Here is a 21489-nt window from a genome sequence, read left to right as displayed (position 1 = left end):
CTTCAGTTTCAGAGGGATTGAGCTCAAGGCAGTTCTGCCTGCACCACTCTGCAAAACAGTCCATCTCACCCTGTAAGTCTGCCTGGGAGTTGGCGGTGTCAATGATCACAGTGTCATCAGAGTATTTAATATATGTGATACCCTGGTTTGTGGTCTTACAGTTGTTTGTATATAATGTGTACAGAACTGGTGAAATTACAGAGCCTTGAGGGACTCCTGTGGAGACTGTTCTGGATGAGCTGAGGTGGCCATTGACCCGGACCCTCTGGTGTCTGTCAGTCAGGAATTAAAGGATCCAGAGAGTCAGATGCAGATTGACAGCCATCTGGAGCAGTTTTTGTCCCATCAGTTGAGGTTGTACAGTATTGAAGGTGCTGAAGAAGTCCACAAAGACCATTCGGATTAGTGACTTGGGCTTCTTAAGATGGGTGTAAGCGCTATGCAGCAGCGTTAGTATGGCATCATCCACATCCCTGTGCTGCTTGTATGCAAACTGAAGGGGGTCAGCATGCATACTGACCTCTTCCTGGGGCTGGGAAAGAATGAGCCTTTCAAACCCTTTCATGACCAAAGATGATAATGATATGTCATTGTCACAAGTGGGTTTGCTCTTTTTGGCTATAGGACAGATGATCAAGGACTTCCTGAGTGAGGGGATTGAGTGTTCAGATAAGGAGCGGTTAAAGAGATGGCAGAAGACACCAGCAAGCTGGCTACAGCAGGCCTTCAGCAGCCGGCCACAGATCTGGTCAGGTCCTGGTGCTCTGTTAGGTTTCATCCTCTTCAGCATAAGTTCCACCTCCCCTTGCTAAAGCTCCAGGTTTGCCTGGGTAGGTAGCATTGGAGTGAGCTCAGCTATAAGCTCCTCCCTCTCCCAAGAATGGTCTGACTGGTCAAACCTGCAGTAAAATTGGTTGAGGTTCTGTGCCATGTTGGCTGACTCTCTTGTCATGGAGGGAGATGATGCAGAGTTGTTGGGGGGCCAGCCAGTGTTTTAACGCCTCGCCAGGCGTCCCTGGCTTTACCCTCCTGAAAGAGTTTCTTGACTCTCTCCTTGTATCCTCTCTTAGCTGCCTTTATTTCTTTGTTCAGTCTATTTTGAATGAGTTTATACTCAATTTTGTTTCCTGAGTTAAATGATATTTTCTTTTGGTTCAGAGTTGATTTCAGGGCTTTTGTAATCCATAGCTTTTTGTTAGGAAATACCTTTACAGTTTTTGTGGGCACAATCATATCCTCACAAAAGGTGATGTAGTGAGTAACTACCGCAGTGGCCTCCTCAAGGCTGCACCCCTGAGTTAACGCCTCCCAGTCAGTGCAGTCGAAACAGCCCTGTAGAGTCTCAGCTACATTACCATCCCACTTTTTCACTGACTTCTTAGCTACGCCTTCTCTCTGCAGTTTCGTGCGGTAAGCAGGGATCAGATGAACAACATTATGGTCTGCAGTGCTAACAGGTGGTTTTTTGTATGCTTTGTAAGCATTCTTCACATTCCCATAGCAGAGATCGATTGTTCTGTAGCCTCTGGTGGCGCATGTGACATACTGTTGATAAGTTGGGAGTGTCTTATTTAGCCTGCAGCCATTAAATTCCCCTAAAATCAAAACAGGGGAGTCTGGAGATGCACAGTCAATCTGATGAACAGATGCAACTATGGCCTCTGACGCCTGTATGACGTTGCCAAAGGGAGGGATGTAAACAAGTGCTATAGTCAGCTGACTGAACTCCCAAGGGATGTACTTGGGTCGGAATGACACAGCCAGCAGCTCTAGATCAGGTGTACAACAGGAGTCTGATAGCAGCAGTTCTGCCCCAGTCCTTATTAAAATACACACACAACCCACCTCCATGTTTCTTCAGGCTACTCGAGTTCCGGTCCAATCTGAGCGGAGTGCCGAATCCGTCCAGAGAGAGCTCTGAGTCCGCAATCGTGTTATCAAGCCAGGTTTCTGTGAGACAGATTAGATTGGCCTCCTTGTACGCCCACTGGCATGAAATGTTTGCCTGTAGTTCATCCAATTTGTTTCATAAGGATCGGACATTGGCGAGCATAATAGAGGGGAGCGGCAGGCAGTTCCGTGTGCCGGTGAGTCTTTTCAGTCCCTGCCTCACTCCTCCTCTCCTATCCCGCTTCCTCACTGGATTGCTCCGCCGATGATTGCGACCCAATCCGTGTTGTCTCACCATCAACTCTCCAGAGTTATCCAAGATCGGTGCTGGGTAATCCATACTACACAGAAGCAGCAGATCATCCCGGTTATACCGCAGGATTTCGCCTCCATGGCTCCCATATACTGCAGTTAGTGATAGGACTCTCCAAAACAGCAACGACAGCAGCGCACACTTCCTCATCATAAAACGTGTACTTATCTGACTTTTATCTTACTATGGTCATGTGTCCAGACGGGACAGGCATTAATCAGACCATGGTCTCACTTGATCAAGCACTTGCGATCAGGAACACACCAAAAACAACAGAACGCACCATGAGACGCACAGCACCTGTCGCCATTACAGCGTCATGAGACCATGGAGGGGTTTGTGAGTTGTCTTTCTGCCAGTCAGTGGGGGAAGCTCTAAATCCAGTGTCTTCTTACCCAGGTAGTTGTTGTTCTGTTCATTCTATGGTCTTGACTAGCGTTATTCAAGCTACTTCATTACTACACTGTGCAGCAGTAGTTCTCATTACAGTTCCTCAAGGCTACCATACTTTTTGGTTGAATGTTGCTACAGCTGTGTTAGCTGAAAGCAGAGCTGAAAACAACACTTCACACTGTGCATAAAATTCCTTAGTCCCTCTACTTACATACATGAGAAGTGGAAAGAACTTGAGTTGTCCTGAATTGAGTAATATACAATTTGTGATGATAACCTTTTCACTCTGTCACATCGATTTGGGGCTATTTGTAAAACATGCCCTGCTAAAACTGAACTATAGTACAACAGTGAATCTCTTAGTGCCTTTTTGTATACCTAATTTATATTATATCCCACCATGATAAGTGTCATGCAGAAAGTGACTCTTGAAGCCACTGTGTTGGAAACAGGAATAGTGTGCAGCAGCAAAAACTTTAATGACCCTGAAAATGTCAAATTTCGAAGGTCTTCAGACTGGGTCAGGGCATCTTTAAAACAGGACCCTGAGTTCCTGGAGACATTTGGCTTTTAAAACTGGACAGTGTGTCCCACTGCTTGATAAAAATTGCTAAGGAAAAGTTCAAAGAACATGTCAAAGGGTTCAAAGTGAGGACCTGACCTCCAATCGCCCTGATCTTATACAATAAAAAAAAGAGCATTTCAGAAATGTGTGGAAAAATCGTATCCATGGTCAGATCTTGAAATTTACAACACCCAAAGGATGTGCTGCTAAGGTAGTGGTGCTGAAAAACCACAGGACACCTCAAGAGGTCTGGTGGAATCTGAGTCTTGATATGTAACAGCTGCTTCAGCAACCTTTATGGCATGAGTTTGGCCTATGTCAGACAGGTTACTTAAAATTTTGGCATCTGTGTGTGCTTGTTTACCCAAATAACAGTGGACTATGACATCATTACACATTCACCAAAAGAGGACCACCAAGCCAACATGGGACATATTGCTGTCCTCCTGTTAGCGATGCCTTAAATCAATTTCATATTCTCTCAAAACCCCTTTTGATTGAACTTTTATTGCTTAAGTGTTAAAAATATGGTACTCAGCACTGCCCCTACAGGTTGGAGCAGGAATTTTTAGTCATTCACACATCGTTTCTCACACTCTATAATAGTGTAAATAGCCTGTTACCCCAAGCAGTCTTTTGTGAAGGGTCTGTTAAAACTGAACACCTAAGTAACCAAACAAGAATCTTCAACCTGATTATTAGTATTTGGTAACAAAACATAAAGGCTAATCTTTCGAATGTTAAGATTCAAACTCAGAATGCTATTTATTGGAGCTAACACTCAGAAAGCAGGGGGAAAAGTGAGTTGCTATAACTGAAGTCCATGACACCAGTGCTTCCAGCCTTGTAGGACAAAATGTTGGACATGAAACTGACCTTGATTATATTTTTAATCAATGTATCAGAAATACTGAAGTTAGATTATACATTTCTGAATTTAATAACTTGTCTCTGAAGTAGAGCTGGGCAATATATAGTCTCAGATTTTTTGCAGTAAATTGTTTGCTCCCTATAGGAATAGCAGTACACTGAGGTATTTGGAAATTAAAATGGATTGTGTATTTAAATGTTCAAGCACTACTTCCCTTGCCTTTCCTTATAACAAGTCTGTGATCATGTTTAACTCATGTCTGTACATGAAATCATAAGGTGCTTGTCTCTGTGTGTTCAGTACATTGTAGCTTATAGCCTAACTGAAACGGTCTGGAATTTTACTTCTGTCCTGTTCTATTAAGCTCCTTTTAAAAACAGTCCAAGAGACCATTTTACACCCTAAAAGGGCATATGATCATAAATGGTTCCTCCATTATGCATGCTAAAATTGCAGTAATTGCTGGTGATCCTATGCAAACAAAGCCTATTGTGACATTTATCAATACTGTTAACTTGTATAATGTTAGTTTCACCATCATACCATGACTGGCTATGATGTTTGGGACCAAAGAGATGTAAAACTAAATTTGGCAAGTTCTGAAGAAAACAGAAAATTTAAGACGCTCCGTGCCACTGCTGATTTGTCAGACGCTGTGATGTCACTCTCCGTAATGTTGACTGATTTTCAGTGATTGGCTAAGAAAAATCATACTGGTTCTATTCATAGACTGTAAAAAGAATTATGAAAATGTGGAAACGTGTGATATCAGCGGTCTGCTTACAATAGGTGGACTCAAACAGCTTTTGCAGCCAATCCGCAGTGGCTTCCATATTGAAGTTGCTGTCTCAACCGAACGTTGGATCAGCCTAACAGCCCACTGACTAACTCAACTTTCTGTCAGCTAACTAGCTAGCATTCTGGTTGACAGAAACATAGCTTCTGCCTGTCAAGCTATCTGTCAATCAAATGGATGCGCCAATCAGTCCCCAGTGAGGTTTTTCCGAAACATAATAGAAATGATTGTGGTACAGAAAAATTCACCCCCCGTACAGTGAGAGCACATGAAGACATTAGCTAACAAGACACGTTTGGTTTTTTGAACCAGGCTGCAAACCAGTTAAATGTTGAGATACCCTGCCTAGTGCTGTATAATCTTATTAAATGTTTTAATTTGGTTTATACATAAAGCAAACATTGAGATGCAATTCAGTTGCCTTTATGATGAAAAATGCTGACTTTCCTCTGTCAGTATGTATCTTAAATTCAGGTAGAGATTCATTTTATGGATCAATTTGTGGAACAAAAAGCCTCTGTTGCTCGATATAAGAAAAGTAATCGAATTATAAAAAGTAAAATGCTTGGTGATTTTCTTCTCTTGTTAACTTTTAAATAAGCCAATAAAAAAAACAACAACTATACATGTCCTTTAGTAATTGTGGAGAATAGGAGCTACATAGAGGGAGATAAGTGTGCAGACAGAGCCTGTTGCATTTGCCTTTGTTCCCTTACTATTTATTCCCACATTATTTAATTATACCTCAGCCAAGCCAAGTGCTGCATGCCATCAATCTCAATCAATCAATTAGCCAACTAAACAAGCCATGCTCAGACATTCATTCACTCTCAATTTCCCCATTGTGCTAATTACACTTAAACATGTCATTCCAAATTAAAACTGAACATTTAAACTGGATTAGTGGCGTCTAACTGAAACATCACCCTTCTACAGCCGTGCTTTCAGGATGCACTGACAGCTGACCGGCTTGTAGACGCTTTTAATTCAGGCAGTTTCGTTTCAGGAGTTTAACCTTGAGAAAAAATAATTAAATAGGGAGAAAATCCTATAATCTTTCGTGTTTAAAAATATCAATCGGCAGGTACTTAATATCACTGGAGGGAAGTATTATATCCCAATGATAGTACGAGTAAGGAGGAAAAGTGGCTGCTTTCTGAGGTTAAACTATTTTCATTAAAGTTTGAATAATGCTATTGACCTTTACCTGAGATGGATCGCTAAATGTAATGGGAATAGGTGCTACTGACAGAATTATGATGACAGAATTGCTTTTGGTTATGAACTAGGTCTTGTTCTGCAAAATGCCTATCAATTTGTCAAATCACTAACATCCACGTGTTCAGCTGCAAACCTTAACAGAGGCCCCCGAGCCTGTAGGTGTCAGTCATCTTGTCATTTTAAAATGTTTCTTGCCTCTCTCTGTAGCACAGTGCATGTGTCAGTCACTGATGGGAGCTCAGATTGCTGCTGCTGCTGCTCACCCACATCTGATCCTCGTTGGTACAGTATTTTTTACCTCGACTCCAGATTCTTTCTTCTTTAGGAGTTTGACAAGTATCAGCAGCTCAAGATGAAGTGAGCAGGTTCAATCCAGCTAATGTATTCAGCACGCCAGGCAGGGAGAGAGAATATGACAACAAATACAAGTTAATAAATTCTGCCGTCTCCAAGCGGGACACAACTACAAAGTGAAAGCCACATTTTTTTGATCAAGTCACAACAACACAGCTCTTTAAACATTGATATCTTTTTATTAAGACAAGTACTCTTCTCAGTTTTTTTTTCCTTTTGTAAAAATGTCAGTGTGAACCAATACAAAATATGCATGGTCATATGAGAAACATTCTGTTTACTACACAAAAGAAAAATGTCACCTGGGTACAGAAAGAAGAAATTAAGATTGAGCAACAAAATGCGACCATTTTGGGAGGTAATAAAACAACCATTCCCCCCCTCTCCCTCCCTTCCTTCTTCCCCCATCCCTTCCTCCTCGTCCTCATCCTCCAGGCTTTAAATATTAGCTTCATCCAAATATCCAAGACAAGTCATTCATAAAACTTCATGTCACAGTAAATACACAATCTTTTCATCTATGAAAATGTATGCGTTACTTGACTGAATGCAAACAGATTGATTGACTGTCTGTGGTCACATCCTATAATTACTAAATAACCGATACTGTATAAGCAAAGTGTTACAGTGGAGAAGAAGAAGTTGTCATGAACATCATTGTGATTTTGTCAACACTGACTGTACATAATTTTTGTCTGCTTAACAAATCTAGTTGTCTTTCTTTGTGAACTAGGTCTATGCAAAATAATATTTAACGTTTACTGTAACAGTGCACCATATTAAGAACACATAAACATGTACAAATGAGGAAAAAACATGTACACCTTGTGATTTCTTTACTTTACTTTTTGAATAGCTGTGGTACTACAGTATATACTCGGGGCCGTTTAAAATTTGCATTCTACCTGAGATGCAAAAAACACAACTATTAACACTCATGAACCTGAGAGAGTGAAAATAAACATACTAAATATCAAGTATTTGAAAAGAAATCATAGAAACCGGTTCAGGATGATGCTTCAGACAATCTTTTCATGTTCCCCGATTTAAAAGCAGCAGTCACTTTGTAACCATTTAAGACAAATATCGAACCTCAAAATAGAAATTGTCATGCACATAACAGTTTCCATGACACCAGAAATCCAGAAAAATGTACTTTAATTGAAGCTTTTATAGCTTTTAGTACTCTAACCGTCTCTGATTCTACTAGTGAGCCTTGTCCTTGAAGATATCCAAAGAAGTAACAAAGTGAAGCAGAGAAAGAAATCATGTTCAATTTGATATTCTTTTGCAAACCATAATTAAGACAATAAATAACACATCCTGGCATACAACATTCGATTAAATGGAAGCTGCCACCCTGATAAACAAAGACGTACTTCACTATTTTTTACGCTCCAGGTTGTTACTTTATAATGCAAGTCCACGGTATGTAAATACAGACGATGCGTGTGAGTACTGGCCCTGTTTTAGAAAGGACAGAAATATACAAGATATACTGAAAGAGTGTACATGAGGATACTGTTGGATACTAACCATTTGCCTCAAAATCAAAGAAGGCACTAAATTAAGTCCTTCAGTCTTTTCCTTTCCAATGATAAGTATCAAGAGGTGGTTTTAAGGCAGTGGTTATCCTTTTTCATAATACATTTACAGATTTTCTATTTCTTATTCAGGCAATACAATGAAACCCCTCACTAATTACCAAACAGATTTTTCTCCTCTAGCTGTGACAGAGGTGTTTAGCATGCATGGAGTGTGCACGCACGCTGCGTCTCTGTCTGCGAGCGTAGCATCTTCTGATTTGTATCGGCATGTAAAAAATCATTTGTAACAGTAGACGGCTTCTCTGTGAAGGTTTGAGGCTGCAGGATGACAGTAAGAAAATGATCTTTTCCCAAACTGAGTCCAAAGCTCGGCGCAAATCTTTGATAACTTGCAAGGCCGAGAGCCCTTACAAGTTATCAAAGACAACCCAAAGGTAAAATGTCTTTACAGACGGCGGGGAAATGTAACTGAATGTCTCTGTTATGGTGTACGAGCAAGGGCAAAAAGTTTATGTAGCCAGGGTTTCGATGCAGAGGAAATCAGCAGTGAAAATGTTTTTTCACAAGCTGTGGTTTTTCATACCAACATACCTCAGTGATACTTTAGTGAAAGGAAACTGCTATTGAAAGTTTAATATTGTCACCACCTTTAACACACAGCAATTAAATAAAAAGGAGAAAACCTTGGAAATTAAATAGACTAATGTCCTTGTTACATTTCCAGTTAAGTGGTCATGTACTCTATCATCAGATTTAAAAAAAATTAGTAATTTCAAGAGGAGCAGATTCTGAGCCTTTGCTGTATACATGTGATATTTAGTGTATGTGTGCAGGCTGGAATAATTGTTATATTTGGTCCAGGGTTGACCATGTGGGTTGGATGAAAATGTGAAGAAATTCATGTTTAAACAAAAAGCACACACAGCAGGTTGTGCTAAAACATAACAAAAATACATTCTAATAAGACTTAATGATCAGATACTACTGGGTGGAAATTCTGTAAAATAAGGTCTCACCCTAGAGCATGACGATAGGCGGTCTTTTTGCTCTTTAATTATTACAGCAACAGTTCTGATGTTTTTTGGTCCATCCATCCTGTATTTGGATAATTTTTAAAGAATACCTCAAACAGAAAAAGTTACTTAAGTCATTTTAGATAAAGGATATTTGGAGAAATCTCATTTGCTTTTTAAGAATTAAGTGAGACGATAACAGTTATGTAACTATGCAAAATGTGAAGCTACAGCGTGGAGACGGTTAGCTCAGCACAGATAAGGAAAACATGAAGAAACAGCTCTTCTGTCTCATTATTTGAAGGCAAAACTTAGCCAGCTAACACCTCTAAGGGCCAAGATATACTTGCTGTCATCTATGCATTCACAGGTCCACGGATCATAGCTGCCACATGTCCCTTGCATCAGCATGACACATCAGCCATGCACTTCCTTCAAAGATTTATACAACACAGATGCAAAATGCAGTCGTGGCAGAGGCAGTGAAGAGGCGGAGGAGATGTAACAAACAACACAGCAGCACAGACAACAGTGGACAAAAGTTCTAGGCGAAAGATGAGCTGATAAATCAAGAGCATAAATCTCAACATGTATAAGAAGTGTCATTGTTAATAGATGTAAACATGCCTGTCAAAACAGCTTACCACAGTTAGATTCTGTTTTAAGTTATATTAGTAAAATAATGAAAATACGATCGGTGTTACAGTTTAATCAGTGATTATGCAAACTGGTGACTTTCAGCTGAGCGCATTAATGCCTGTTTGTATTAGTTCAGTTTTTGCCTGATGAGTATATTTTGACAACATTTTTCAAAACTACATATAAACATTCAAGAGGAGCCTTTCTGTATTCATCAGCTGCTGTATGAACACAGTTAACAGTGACTTTTAGATCCATGCACAGAGGAAAAAATTGTAAAAGCAAGTGCATATGGTGTAGAATTTTTCATTAGTTTCTATTTTTATTTCATTTTCACTTTTTGTTTTTAATTTTATTTCATTTTTCATTAGTTTTTCTAGTTTGTTAGTTGTACTCTTATTTTGCAAAAATGTTTCATGTAAGTCTAGTTTTTACTAGTTTTACTGTTAGCTTTTGTTTTGTCAGTGATATAGAACCGTGGGGGTCAGGAGTTTTCAACTATGCCTCAACCACCTTCAGATACGGTGGGGGTCCCTGGTCTCTGCCACCTTCATTTTGGGGATCGTGGGCTGAAATGTTTGAGAACCCCTGATACAGGATACTTGTTAGAGGCAAGACCCTAAAGGACCAGAAAAATAAACACCATACAATTTTAAAAATACATTCAATTACTATTATGTAAAACTTTCTTTAACTAAATCAGGCCATTTTATACTCCCCAAGCTTGGATGTATGTGTTGGTCAGTATGCTGCTGTCAAACACTAAAAAAAAGAAGAAAACAGTTTGTTAGTTTTTTTCTGTAAAGCCTAATTTCTTATAGTTTCAGTTAATCAAAATTGTTCTAATATATAGTTTTAGTTAAGTTTGTTTTAGTGACTGTAATACCCTTGGTTCTGACCTCCAGCCACCAGTCTGAGCTGATCTGATCATACTAGTGCCTGTCAGTGTGAACATTATATTAGTATTGACATCAGCAATAACAGCAATAACTTCTCAAGTGTCTCCATATTTCTCGTTTACACATCACATCTACACATCAGGTGAGCTGTCCAGGAATCATATCACATACAAGCAAGTATATTTACAATAAATCTCATGATGCAACTGGATGCAAGGTGAATCAGCAAGTATATCTCAGGCCTTGAGCTCATCCATTAACATGTTTTGGCTGGTTTTGTGTAAGAAAAATCTTGAATTCTTCAGGGATGTTTTTCCCCTCGTCCAACTGTTTCCCTCCTTTTCAAGTCTTTATGCCAAGCTTAGTCAACTGGCTAGCTTTAGCTTATCCTATAGATATGAGAGTAGTAGCAATCTTTTTATAAAACTCAAGAAAGTAAAGAACAGACTTGACCTGGAATGAGATTATTGTGATAAGTGAAATGATTAAACCATTGTTGCACATCATAAAGCTACAGCGTGGAGACAATTACCTCAACTGAAGTAATGGAAAGAGAGGGTAACAGCATGTTGGCCTTTATTTGAAGACAAATATGCCTTTAAACATCTCTAAGGCTCTTCCATTAGCACATTAAAAAAAACAACAATTTATTATTTAGGGATATGTTACCTGTCATTTATTTCTATCTATGGCTGATTCTTTCTATCCATTATTAAAGTCTTTATGTTAATCTAAGCTAACTGCCTGCTTGCTGAGCTAGCTTAGAAGATATACTTCACAGATGAAAGTGGCATCAATCTTCATATAAAACTCTGGCAAATTAATTTCCTGGCGTTAACAACCAATTCTTGATTTTTTAAACTTAGATTTAAAGGTAAAGTGAAGCAGTAGTTGATACAAGTTCCTGCTATTTTGATTTTTTGTTGTTTTTATCAAAAGGAAAAAAGAAATTGTGACTTTATCATGGCACATTACAGCTGTCAGGATATCTGGGATTTAAATCCACAATAACCTAATAAAAAAGGCTAAACTGAGCTCACATCTACTGATCATTAGACTGGTTCTTAAAACCATAGAGAGATTGTAGACTAGTGTGATACGTAATGGCACTCCTACTTCCCTTTTAGTTAAAAATACTTACTACAATGAGAAAAAACATGATCATATCAGTAAAAAACAATGCAGTGACCTGAAAGCAAAAGGGATCAGTGAGATCAATGCTGCAGTATGTTGAACCCAATCATACCTGCATGTATGAGGGGAAATGTGACACGTTTGGAGAGACTGTTGGACTTTGAACCACCAGGGTAAAATATGTTGTGACTGTGTTAGGGATATTTATTTAAGTTATAAAAAAAAAATAATTATCATGAGAACGTGGATAAGGTGGCTCCTCCATTCTGGTTCTGTGGGCTAAAAGCTAGCTGCAGCACAAAAAGACAAACACCAGGCCCATTTAATCTCCTCAAAAAGCCCAAAGCAATACAGGATCAGGTGGAGAATATTGAAAATAATCCAATCCAACAAGTATGTGAAGGGGAAGAAAAACAACAAGATAAACAAAAGAAATCGAACAAGGCACAAAATAGTCTGTAAAATAATTAAACTGTACAGAATCGGCCCCAGCAGTCCAGGAAGGGTCGGATAGGAGACTCGGCAACTCCTCTTCTTACCACTTGGCCATGCCAGTCCTACTTTTTACTTTTATCTCTTCCATGTAAAATCTTGCCCTCCAAAGCTTTCTCCTAACCAATCAGAGTTATGCTCCCACAGCACCGCCACCTTCAGCATCCCCACCCGTCTCTCCTGGCCCGTCCAGTTTAGATATAGTACTCCTTCTTCTCGTCTGTGTTGTTGTGTCCCCCCTCCGCGTTGATGATGGCCGTGTCTGCGTCGGCCGCGTCGTCCGCCCCTTTGGCTTCATGCGTGAAGTAAGTCCCTGCAGAAAAATTCAGACGAATTAACCACATCCACCTCTTCATTCACCTTCAAACCTTTTGCACTCTGCTCACAACAAAAAAACACTTGAACTGTTAAGATGTGTTCATGATCGAGTGTGATTGCTCAGCAGGTGCTTTACCTTTGTGTCTGGCGAAGTATCGACCAAGAACAATGAGTGCACAGAGGATGGCAAACATCACCACGGCAACCACTCCTCCGATGACAGCGTGGTCAATTTTCTGTGGTGCCCCCTCACCGGCTCTGGAGTCTAAAAACAGGACAATAACCGTAGGTAATTTCATGATCAGTAAACCCTCAGCCAGTCACACATCTAATACCTTCAAACAGACGGGGACCACATTGGAAGTTATGGCCATTAAATCATTAAGCTGCCAAAAGAAGCTAAATTGGTTTGTTTTCTCACAGAGCATTTTAGCATGACCTAACCACAGAGGAAACACTTGAAAGGGCTTTTGAGAAAAATGCAAGCTAATGTTGTTTGCCATTAAAATTGAGAAGATACCACAGCACAAGATGGTCCATGGAGGGCGGTAAACTGTTTACACTCTGTGACAAAAACGGCCACAGATAGGCTATAAAACCATTGAGTTCTTACTTACTGACAAATACAGCAACAAGGGCCAATTACTGAGCTCTTAGAAGGCCAAAAATGAGGCGTTTTATTGCCTTAAATGTTTTATTCATTCTTCTAATCATCCCCAATTCCCAGTTTATTCTGCATGGATTGTCAATAAACCATTCAAATTCAAAACCCAATTAAATTTACACTATTTATGGATACAAATTTGAAAAGTGCCAATAGTACTTCAGAATAAATACATAATGTGCATTTTTTCCAGGAGTTTAAGATATTTATGATAAAAATGAGGATATGTTAGTGGTTTATACCCTTTTTCAGCACTTCTTATAACTGACACAAAGCAGTTCACTCCCATTACACAGCTGTTAATGCTTTATCACTGCAATGTAGTAACTGCCTTCTCATTGTTTTAAAAAAGCATTAGAAACTGATCTCACTGTTAAACCAAAATACATTGTAATAAATGAATCAAGATTTTACGGTAATTTAATCAAACAATACAAAGGAATGTAGTTTGACCCCCATTGAAGGTCTCTAAGTGCAACTGCAGTTTGGTAGTATACTAGTATATATACTACTCTAACACTTTCCCCTCTTATAATGTGTCCTAACTAGAGGCACCTCTGCTTGTGTTTTTGCCTTAAGTAGCCTGGTAGAGAGGGAGAAAGGCAGCAGGCACCCTGACATGTCCATGTGAACATAAATGTGCTATTCGCACAGCTGGAGCTGTTTCTAAACTAACAGGACTTTAGTCTAGTGAAATATTTATCAAAACATTCTCCTCTGGACTCAAACATGCGACTTATAAATACCCCGGATCAACCAGCTCACTGAAATGACTCCTCTGACCAGTCTGGAACACAAACAGGTGAGCCAATCTGCGCTGTAGGGAGTAAGCCTCAGCTGCACCCTTGTACTATTATTGATCATATTTGACATTAAATGAATGAAAAGTCAGTCCCTCCTCTTACAAACTTGGCTGGGACAGTGAAGGAAACAGTGAAACAAAACGGCACTGACTTCCTGGCTGTGCGTAAAAGTACCGCGTTATGCATGGAGTGAAGGACAGAAAAGAAGAAACATCCTTTTATTTTCCACTCCAATAAATATCACTGTTTATCAGAGGACAGAGAAAACACACCGCAGACGTTTGCAGCATAAATGTGATTTTAGAATGTAATATACTCGCAAAATCGTGTCGCTCCTGATGTGCAAAGAAAGGTGCTATTTTTCTGACATAGCCGGCATAATGTAAAAATGCACTTTTGGGCCATTTTCAGCCGAAAAATTTCGGCAGCCAAATTTTTGGTGCTTCCCTACTTTATATCACTACAGTACTAAGAGACAAATATGATTGATTCAACCTTATCCCAAAACAGTAAAAATACTCCCTAACAGCATGCTGTTTTTCAAAAGCTACATTTGTTTGAGTCAATATAAAAATGCTTTTAACGAAGGAATAAAATAATATGACAGGAGAAAACCTGTCCTGTTTCCAGCTCAGTTTTTAAAAAAAAAACCTGACAGGACGATCTAAAGTTCATTAAACAAGAAGTGTGTGATTGAAGGAAGAACAGGGAAGAGGAGCTGATAAAGCTGTTTAATTTCAATATGTTACATTGTTTATTTAGATATTTTAGAAAAGAAGTTAACTTATAAAGTAATTTTAAAAAATAAACCTTTATACTTTCAAATATTACTGATTCAATATGCCTTCTTCAAAAGCTGTCAATATTTTTTTCATGCAAACCTTTTACTTAAAATAAGAATAATAAATCAGTATATTTTTTATTGTTAATGCTGTTTAACATCATTCACGTAAATTATATAAAAAGAATATATTTATGTAAAGAATTTTACATTTACATAAGGAGTTTATCAGCTTGCCCCATTGATCAAAAGTAGCCATGTGCATGCTGTGCGAACCTGAAGAAGCCACAGGCGAAACGCGTTGTTCGCTCATAAAAAAAGTTTGAGTAAAGCCTATATCAGTGTGCGGCAGAATATTTCTCTTTGTTTACTTCGGACCAGCTACTGACCGGCACCTGACTACCTGGGCTGTGCACGGGGATCTCCGTTTAAGATTTAGCCATGTGCAGTTTTATAGAAAATGAAGGATGCATTGGATGAACCGTGATGCATCAGGATATTGAATCGAATCATGACACCAGTCAAGATTCACAGCTCTAGTATCTAGGGGATGCACGACATTGGAATTTTTGCCAATCTCATAAATATTTCCTAACGCATTTAAGCCAATACAGATACCAGTATATGAACAGGCCCCGCCCCTCCCTATACGCAGACTACACACAGTGCGTAGGGCCTCTTCATATGTTGAGGGCTCGTTTTTAGCATTTTCTCTCTCTTCCCCTCTCTGCACATCAGGCCAGTGTTTGTATGACAAATATGATCATGGTATGGTATATAAAGTGTTGGCCAAACATAAACTTTAACTTGGCATTTCACATTAGTTAATCAACCCTCAATATATCTATTTTTGGAGATCTGTGATCAATTAATCAACCGTGAATAAACGGCATATGGTTACTAGAAATTGATAGGATATCCTTGTTTTCTGAAGTTTATCAGGGCTTTTCTGCTGCTCTCTGTCTCACAGACGCTAGTGATGCATTGAGGGACGGGCAGCAGAGGTGTGGAGGCAGGAGAAAAGGGGGAGCTGAGTATTAAAGGCATTTGTTTTGGTCTAAAAATCTGCTGTGTAAGTCACGGTCCACTCTTTGTGTCCTGTTGTTGTGGTAAATGTAGTATCCATAACACTTTTAAGAGAGTGGTACCTCATATAACTCTCAGTATAAAGGTGAAGGTGCAGCTTTGCCACAATTGTGAAATATCCCTTTAAAAAAAAATCTCAGACCTAAACATTTTGAGTCTGATGTCTCTCTAAGTTATAACCCCACATTTTGAGGTTATACAGCTAAAACCAGCTCATTATATGAACATCTTCAGTGCTTCTTAAAGCTGAAATAGCCGCCCGCACCTCTTGAGTGAGTGATCCTGAAAAATGTTTTAAGACAGTTATTTCACCATGAAGCAGTAGACACCGTCTGCAATTTCGGGGCCAGTTCACACACTGTAAAATACATTGTGATTTAAGAGGCCATTTCTGGAAGTTATAGAGCTCAATCACCAGAAATAGACACAAGTCTGAAGATAAATTGGCGCCCGGTGTCCCCATGCAGAGAAATACGCTGCTGCCTCAGGTGGTAGAGAGCATCACTGTCTAACATTTAGCCAGATTTATCCGGGCAGCGCAGAAGAACAAGGCAAAATTTCAAAGCCTTTAAATTTCCAGTCTCAGAATAGTTCAGAGGCGTTTATCAATAGTCTATATCTGTGCACATTTGGACTGATGGAGGAGTGGCAGGCGAGGGAATGGCTCCACTGTTCTTTGCTGCTTGAGAGAGCAGCTCAATTTTCCATCAATCTCACTAGTCATGCTCTGAACTTGAATGATTTTGATAAAAGACGAGCGGTGGGTGCAGAATTTCTCTGCACTGTGAGGGCGTAATAAGTCGAGGTTGAGGGGTCCAAGACATGCGACACACTCCCATCTAAACCTAAACAGGGCACCTTATTTAGGTCGCCTTCAGTCAGCAGGAAGACGTCTTGGAAGAGCGATTGGAATGAAGCTAATTAATGAGAAAAGTTGTGCTTCAGCTGAGCGCTCTTTTAAAACGGACTTGTCACAGACAGAGCTGTAACATTGCATCGATGTGTGTGAAGGCAGCGTTTGTTTACGGTTTCAGGGATGTCAGATTGCACAGCTCACTCCCCTGGAGGAGCGGGAACAGCTCATGCTACATGCTAATGAACATTCACCCACTAAATGGCCTGTGTATAGCCCTGTCTCACCCCCTCCTTTCCCCCCTCTTCTTCAACCTCCCACACCTTCCTGCCCTCACCTTGCTCCCCGCTGTCTTCCGTTTGACACATCTACGAGGAAACATGCCGGGTCTCAGCCGCCTCTGCACAGCGAGGGAGAGTTTTATGTAACAGGTAGAGAAATTCGCCCAGAGTAAGCCCTGAGACTCTATCACAAAAATGTCAAAGAAAGACTAAAAAAAATCCCATAACACCTACAGTATTACCTGTTATGCTTGGTTGCATATCATGTTGCCTACATTAAATACACAGCTGAACACTGCTTTACTGTTTGTCTCTTCTGTTTTCATTAAAGTGGAAAGCCACAAAAACATGACCCACAATTTCATATAGGCTGAATAAATATTATTGTTCTACCAAGTTTAGTTTTTTGTGCTCCTGCGGCAGCATGTTTTTTACTGTAAAGAGATTACGAGACTAGTTACATAATGCAAAGCAATATAGACATAAAGCAAATTGTAAGACGATTTAAAAACTAAAGGTCAACGTACATGAGATGTTCTCTGCTGACAGTAAAAACATTTGTGAAATAAATTCTGCCGCACTGAAGCACAAGTTCCTGTCTGAAAAAATAGCCCTTGACAGTGAACAGCTGTAGGTATAGAGACATATTTTCTGTATTTACCAGGCAGTGAGGGTCTTACATACACTGTCTACTGTTTTTCAAGCTTGACATACTGTATATATGTGACTCATGTTGCAATGACGTGCAGCTTGGTTGGTTCCATTGCCGACTTTAGGGAACTCTACTTCTGCTTTTAGTGTGCTCATGAGCTCAAGGTCACAGTATGGAAGCAAATGGATAAAGATTTACTGTATTTTATTGCTCAGAGATTTTAAACAACACCTTCAGAGCTGTTTCCAGTATTTCACATGTTTTTAATATTGTATTTTTCCAAGGTGCGTAGCTGTAATAGCACATTCACACCCAAGGCCGTCCACAAGGGGGGGATAAAGTGGAGAGTTTTCTGGGGCCCATGGAGGTCAGCAAAATTATGGTGCATTGAAAAGTAGTGGTGGGCGTATTGATCCTAAAGTATCGATATATCGATATTTACAAAGTACTCATTTGGTATCGAGTACTTTGTAAAAGTATCGATATTAAATGAGTACTTAAAAAAAACGTCTAACCATGCACCCCTTCTGTTTGTTTGCAGTCGCTCTCGTCTGCCTGTCGTGCCAAAGATCCGCTGCTGCACTGTTTTCCATGTCACGTGACTTAGGCGACCAATCAGATAGAGCAAACGCGCACATACACACTCAAGGCACACACACACGGTTATTCAGAGGCCTCATGTCTGTATCAAACTGGAGAGAATGGCAGAAATAAACTGCTGCAGCTTTGTGAAATAACTTTCCACAAAAACGCAAAGGTGAGTCAGCATCTCCAGTATCTGATAAGTTTTTATCTCAAAGTTAAAAAAAAACTGATGCATGAAGAGGATGTTAGATTCATGACAAATCTCCACCGCTCACTTTCTGACGAAAGACATTGATGGTGTTTTTCATTGAGCCAAAGCCACAGCTAGTGCTGTTAGTCATAAAAACCAGGAAAGAAAGAAGTTCAGTAGCTGACTCTGATGCATTTGCGATTAATTTTAATTGACTTTGAGAGTGTACTTCTAAATCTGCTCCTCTTTATTCCTGTTTACTAGTTTTTCTCCTATAATTTGACTGCATTTTCCAAAGTTTAGAACGTTTTTTGTAGCATTTTCTCAAACCACACATTGAGTAGTCCACAGATTAATTAACTAATTTAAACAGTCTAACCATTAGGTACAGTGGGAAAACAAAAAAGATAAAATCAAGTCCCATATTACAAAAAATATATGTTAAAATCCTGCTTTGAAATATGTTTTACCCCAAATACTTGGTTGATAGTTAAAGATAACTCGGAAAAGAATTTGTTCTATTTATTAAGACTAATAAATAAATGATAGATCATGTTTTTTGAGTTTTTATTGGCCTTATTCATATCAATTTAATATTTATGTATACTGCTGCTTTTATGAGTAAAAAGTATCGTATCGAGTACCGGTATCGGTGATACTGGTACTGTATTTACTTGGTATCGGATCAATATTAAATTGTGCAGTATCACCCACCTCTATTGAAAAGTTAATATGTAATAACTGTATTTTATATTTAACATGAATAATAAACAGTCTTATTGAAGTCACAAATAAAGAATTTTATTCAACTATTTATTTATGCTGTTGTACAGTTTTTCATTTTCTAAAAATGTAAACCCCTTTTCTTAAAAGAAAAAAAAAAGTCTTTTGTGGTAATCTAAACAATGTGGATGGGTAGCCATCGGGAAAGTTAAGACTTTATGGCTGAGCCATGATCTGCTCAAACGTAAGGATGCCAGAGAATCAAGTAGAATTAACTTATGTAACTTTAAGTGAAAATTAATTGAATAATTACACAAAGATGCTATAACAGCTTTAAATTGGTACAAAAAGTTTTGGAAAGTGGTAACAATGTGGCAAAAATTGGTTAAAAGTGGTAAAAAAGGACTATAAAAGGGCAACGTGGAAGAAACTGAAAAATGGTGAAACAAAAAGTGGCAACAAATGGTAAATGAGGCAAAAATATGCAAGAAGTGGCAAAAAATAGAAAATGGGCATCTGAAATAGTGAAAAAGGGGTCAAAAAGTCACAAAAAAAAGGTTAAAGATATGGGTTTAAAGAGGCAAAAGTTGTGTGGGGGAGGGGGTGTAACAAAACTAGGATAAAACCTAGTGTATGACTGACAGCAACTATCTGGGATGCCTGTTGAAATGCCTGACTGGAATGTGTGGTCCGGCAGAGTGAATTTGTCATGATTGTTGGTCGTTTATTATTTTTAGCCAAAGGGAAAATAAGTGGTTACTGAAATGTAAAAAGCTACATGTTGCCCTCACTCTCTGTCTGTCTCCTTCTGTGTGTGTGGAGATGGACCCTGAGCAGCATCATAGCCCCTCCCCTCCAGCTTTTCTTCTACCACATCCGAATGGTTAAACACAGACACACATTGACTCAGCAGTTAGAGAACGGAGGGGAAAGGACGCTCTCTGTATTCTTTGCTACAAGTGTGCAAAGGGGAGACATCACTACAAGAAATGGGCAAAAACCTCTCCTCTGCACAAGACAAGCTGTCAGTGTGGCTCTCTGCTCTGGGTTTAACAAGAACGGTGGTCCAGGTCGGAGTTAACTGCAGCGGTCCTACTGCGACGTCCAAGTTAACAGCTGACAGTGGACAATACTGGACAAGCCCACCGCCGTGATTGGAAAGCCATGCCGAAACAGACTGGGAGTAGAGTGAGAACATTTTTTTCTGTCACAAAAAGCTTTCAGTGTTGCTCTCTGCGCTTGTTTAGATAAGACACGCCTGGTTCAAACAAAAGCACCGCTGTGGCTCAGTTCCAGCTAATGACAGGCCTGCTAGACTCATTAGCTGGGACACAACAACTCATTAGCTGTACACAACAACAAACCCTTTCCCTGTAACCATCATATGATCATGCCAAAGCAGGGTGGCAGAAGAGCAACATCGTTTTCTATCGCAGAAAGCTTTCCGTGTTGCTCTCAGTGTTAACTGTGATGAAGAAATATGTTGGTCTGGCTAAGGCCAAGCTAACGTTCAGCTAGCAGGCCATAAATACAAGCATTCACACAACAAGTAAACCTTTCCCTCTTTAACTATCATACACTCACGCTGAAGTGGTTTGGCAGAAGAGCAAAAACACCCTTTCTTTTACAGAAAGCTTTTAGTGTTGCTGTCTTCGCTTGTCTTAATAAGGAAATGTCCAATTTTGAATAAAGTGCTGCTGTGATTAATTAAAAAATAATCACTTCTTAAGCAGCCAATGTACACAAGCATTCACACAAAAAGTTACGTTTTCCCCCTCAACTATCACATAGTCATGCCAAAGCAGGTCAGCAGAGGAGTGAAAACATCTTTCCCAACATGAAAGCTTATAGGGTTGTTTTTATTCTTTGTCACACATAAATGTGGCCCAGTTCTGGTTAAATGGAGGCCATGCTCAAGCTATATCTGAGTATTTACTGCAGTGGAGGCAGTTATTAGAGGGCTTCAACACAAGTAAACCCCACCTACAGCACAACTCAGTACAGCATTCAGTACAAGCAAACACAACTTTGTATTCTATGGCTAATAAATTAGCATCACTCACTCAGACATAGACATTGCCATGTGTAGGGCTGACCTCAGCAGTCAGCCAAAAATGGGCAAAAAACAATAATGAGAAGGGTTCTTAAAGGCTACACTCACACTGCAGGCCTTAACGCTCAATTCTGATCTTTTCTCAGATCTGATTTTTTTGTTTGCCTGTTTACACTGCAGTCAACTTCAAAAAGATCAGAAACGTATCTGACTGAGAACCACTTATGAAAATGGCCTGAATCTGATTTGAAAAGGTCAGATTCAATATGACTTGCGCTGTTCACACAGTCAGAAAAAAATCAGACATGAGTCACATGAGCAAAAAAATCAGATTCAGGTTATTTTTGACTGCAGTGTGAACATAGCCAAAGTG

The 21489-nt window shown here is 39.5% G+C and overlaps 1 protein-coding gene across 3 annotated transcripts in view; it reads right to left on the bottom strand.

The window, feature by feature from the left end:
* Nucleotides 1-6915: 6915 nt before the first annotated feature.
* cadm1b (cell adhesion molecule 1b) overlaps nt 6916-21489 on the bottom strand; it is a 314331-nt gene continuing 299757 nt past the window's right edge. For all 3 annotated transcript variants that reach the window (XM_041813540.1, XM_041813548.1, XM_041813530.1), the window contains 2 exons: nt 12582-12710; nt 6916-12440 (listed from right to left, as the gene is read on the bottom strand). In XM_041813540.1, the coding sequence (XP_041669474.1) occupies nt 12322-12440; nt 12582-12710 (248 nt within the window). In that variant the 3' untranslated portion in view covers nt 6916-12321. The remainder of the gene's footprint in view (nt 12441-12581; nt 12711-21489) is intronic.

This window comes from Cheilinus undulatus, linkage group 2 (genome assembly GCF_018320785.1).
Source record: "Cheilinus undulatus linkage group 2, ASM1832078v1, whole genome shotgun sequence".
In the NCBI taxonomy this organism is placed as follows: Eukaryota; Metazoa; Chordata; class Actinopteri; order Labriformes; family Labridae; genus Cheilinus; species Cheilinus undulatus.
Note: the sequence above shows the minus strand (reverse complement) of the source record. Positions and strands in the feature narration are given on the sequence as shown.